The following is a 2,321-nucleotide window of genomic DNA, read 5'->3' on the forward strand; positions in this document are numbered from 1 at the left end:
CTTTCCCTCTGTACACAGGGAAAGCTTCTTCTTGAGAGTGATCTGTGGATTTTTTTATTTTTTCCTGAGGAAATTCTGAGAACAATTGGAAATGTGTTTTGCTGTGAAATTTCATTTTCAGGTGGACTCTGCCACCTGTAGAGCTAATATAAATTTATCCTCCTCTTCCAGAGTCTTCATCCTCATCCTTGTAGTGGTCAGTATTCTCTGGATCCCAATCATTCAATCAGCCAACAGCGGCAAGCTCTTTGACTACATTCAGTCCATAACCAGCTATCTAGCCCCACCAATCACAGCTCTCTTCATCTTGGCAATCTTCTGCAAGAGGATTAATGAGCCTGTAAGTGAAGTGTCAGCAACTGATTGATATACACTTTTAATTTGATAAAACAAAGAATTAACTCTCCCCTTACCTCCGAGCCTTTGAGACTTAAAGCCAGTCCAGCTAAAATGTGACAATTAGACAGCTTTTCCCTGGAAGGAATTAGTGGATCTTGGCCCAGTCTCTGATGTATGTTTTGCTTCCAAGAAGCTCCTGCAAGTGGTACTTCTTGGCACTCTCATTTGAAAGCATGAAAGGCAAAGTTGTTCTGCACTTCAGCAATGACGTGTCAAAGTCTAGTGCGAGGCATGTTGCTAGGAAGAGACTCTTGCATTGTCTGTGCTCTGTCTGTGTCATGTTCAAGAACAGAAAGAGAAAATGAGGATTTTAAACTGAAAACATCCTCCTTTCATGCATGTCAGTGTGAGTTTCCAACAAGCAGGAAAGATCTTAATCTAAGAAAGGAGAAAACTGTAACCAAAGGTAACATGCAGTAACCTTTTCTTTGTGCTTGGCTTTTCTCAGGGTGCTTTCTGGGGCCTCATGGTTGGGCTTGCTGTTGGTCTGGTTCGGATGATCATCGAGTTTGTTTATAGCACCCCATCTTGTGGTGAGGAGGACAGAAGACCAGCTGTACTGAAGGACTTGCACTACCTGTACTTTGCCCTCATCCTCTGTTTCCTCACCGCGATTGTCATCGTCCTTATCAGTCTCTGCACACCCCCAATCCCTGAAGAAAAGGTAAGTGACTTGCAGTAACAGCCTTTTCTCAGAGCACTCATTTGCCTTCCAAAAATCTCTGTAACCTTTCCCTTTTCTTCCCATGGTTGAGAAATGGTGTGTAATGCATATGCTGCAAAGAGGCCCTTGCTCCTCAGCTTTCTGTTCCCCAGGTCACACAGTGTTAATGCTTCCTGAGGCACCGAGTGCTTCAAATTGAGTGTGAGTTCCCATGCTGTGCCTAGAGCTGGGCAGGCACCACAACCCATCATAACTGGAGTAGAAAGAAAAGAAGAAGGGGAAGGAGATTAAATCATATTAGGAGCACTGCTGAGGAGGAATTAAATATATCTAATTGTAGCATCTACCCCGTTTCAGCAGAGCCAGCATCAATCTTACAGGCAAACAAGATTAATATATTTTGCAACATGGGCATCTAGGAAAATAACATTTAGTCCCAATGTGATCTCAATTACATTTAATAACTTGGAGTCAGACAAAACTTTCTTTTACTTAGCACATTAAGACCGTGCAGAGTTGGGAGGCTTTGTATAATAAAACCTTAAAGCAACTCTTCCCAGTCCCAAGTTTTAAAGCAGCTGTCAATATATATATATAAAAAAAGCTGCCATCTACCTCCAAACAAAGATTACTGGATAGATTTAAAGGACCTATTTTTTCCCTGTCTAACTGCATGAGGAAATGAGGGTGATGCCATCATAGCATTTTATATCTGTTGTTTCCTCATAACTTGTAAAGCATTAGCCAGTTCCATCAAGGTTTGATTGAATGTTAGTGGTGTCAAAGATACCCAGCTCCTAAAGATTGTGTGAGGGCAGGTGCCCAGATAGAGAGAAGGAGAGAGAGAGACTGTGTTTGTGCTTTGAGATAAAGTCTCAGCTTTTATTAGCTATCAGAGGATCCACATGGGAGAGAGAAATACTGGCAAGTAGGCAACATTAGTTCTGCTGCTTACGTTGTTCACTACTGCTCAGGGGTGGCCAGATGGTTGCCAGCAATTAATTACGGTGGTTTAATGAGTTCCCACTCATCATCTGACCTGTGATAACTAAACATGTGCAGTGCTCCCTGCCCACAGCAATAGCAAGATAAGATGCATTACCACAGCACTGGCAAATAGTGAACATCATACCAGCAGTTCAGGAAATAAAGAAACTGGCCACAGAACTTGCAGGCTTTGTAGTCTGACCTTGGAGGTATAAAAACATTCAAAACATGTTTTAAGGGAAGGAGGGGGAAGTTCAGGATGAAGGCAAAA

At 42.4% G+C, this 2,321-nt stretch overlaps 1 protein-coding gene across 1 annotated transcript in view; it reads left to right on the forward strand.

Moving 5' to 3' along the window:
- Window positions 1-2,321, forward strand: part of SLC5A9 (solute carrier family 5 (sodium/sugar cotransporter), member 9) — a 24,123-nt gene that overhangs the window by 13,679 nt on the left and 8,123 nt on the right. The window contains exons 11-12 of the mRNA XM_010004002.1: window positions 172-340; window positions 848-1,063. Of these exons, the coding sequence (XP_010002304.1) occupies window positions 172-340; window positions 848-1,063 (385 nt within the window). The remainder of the gene's footprint in view (window positions 1-171; window positions 341-847; window positions 1,064-2,321) is intronic.

Source organism: Chaetura pelagica, unplaced genomic scaffold (genome assembly GCF_000747805.2).
Source record: "Chaetura pelagica isolate M959 unplaced genomic scaffold, ChaPel_1.0 scaffold18, whole genome shotgun sequence".
In the NCBI taxonomy this organism is placed as follows: domain Eukaryota; kingdom Metazoa; phylum Chordata; class Aves; order Apodiformes; family Apodidae; genus Chaetura; species Chaetura pelagica.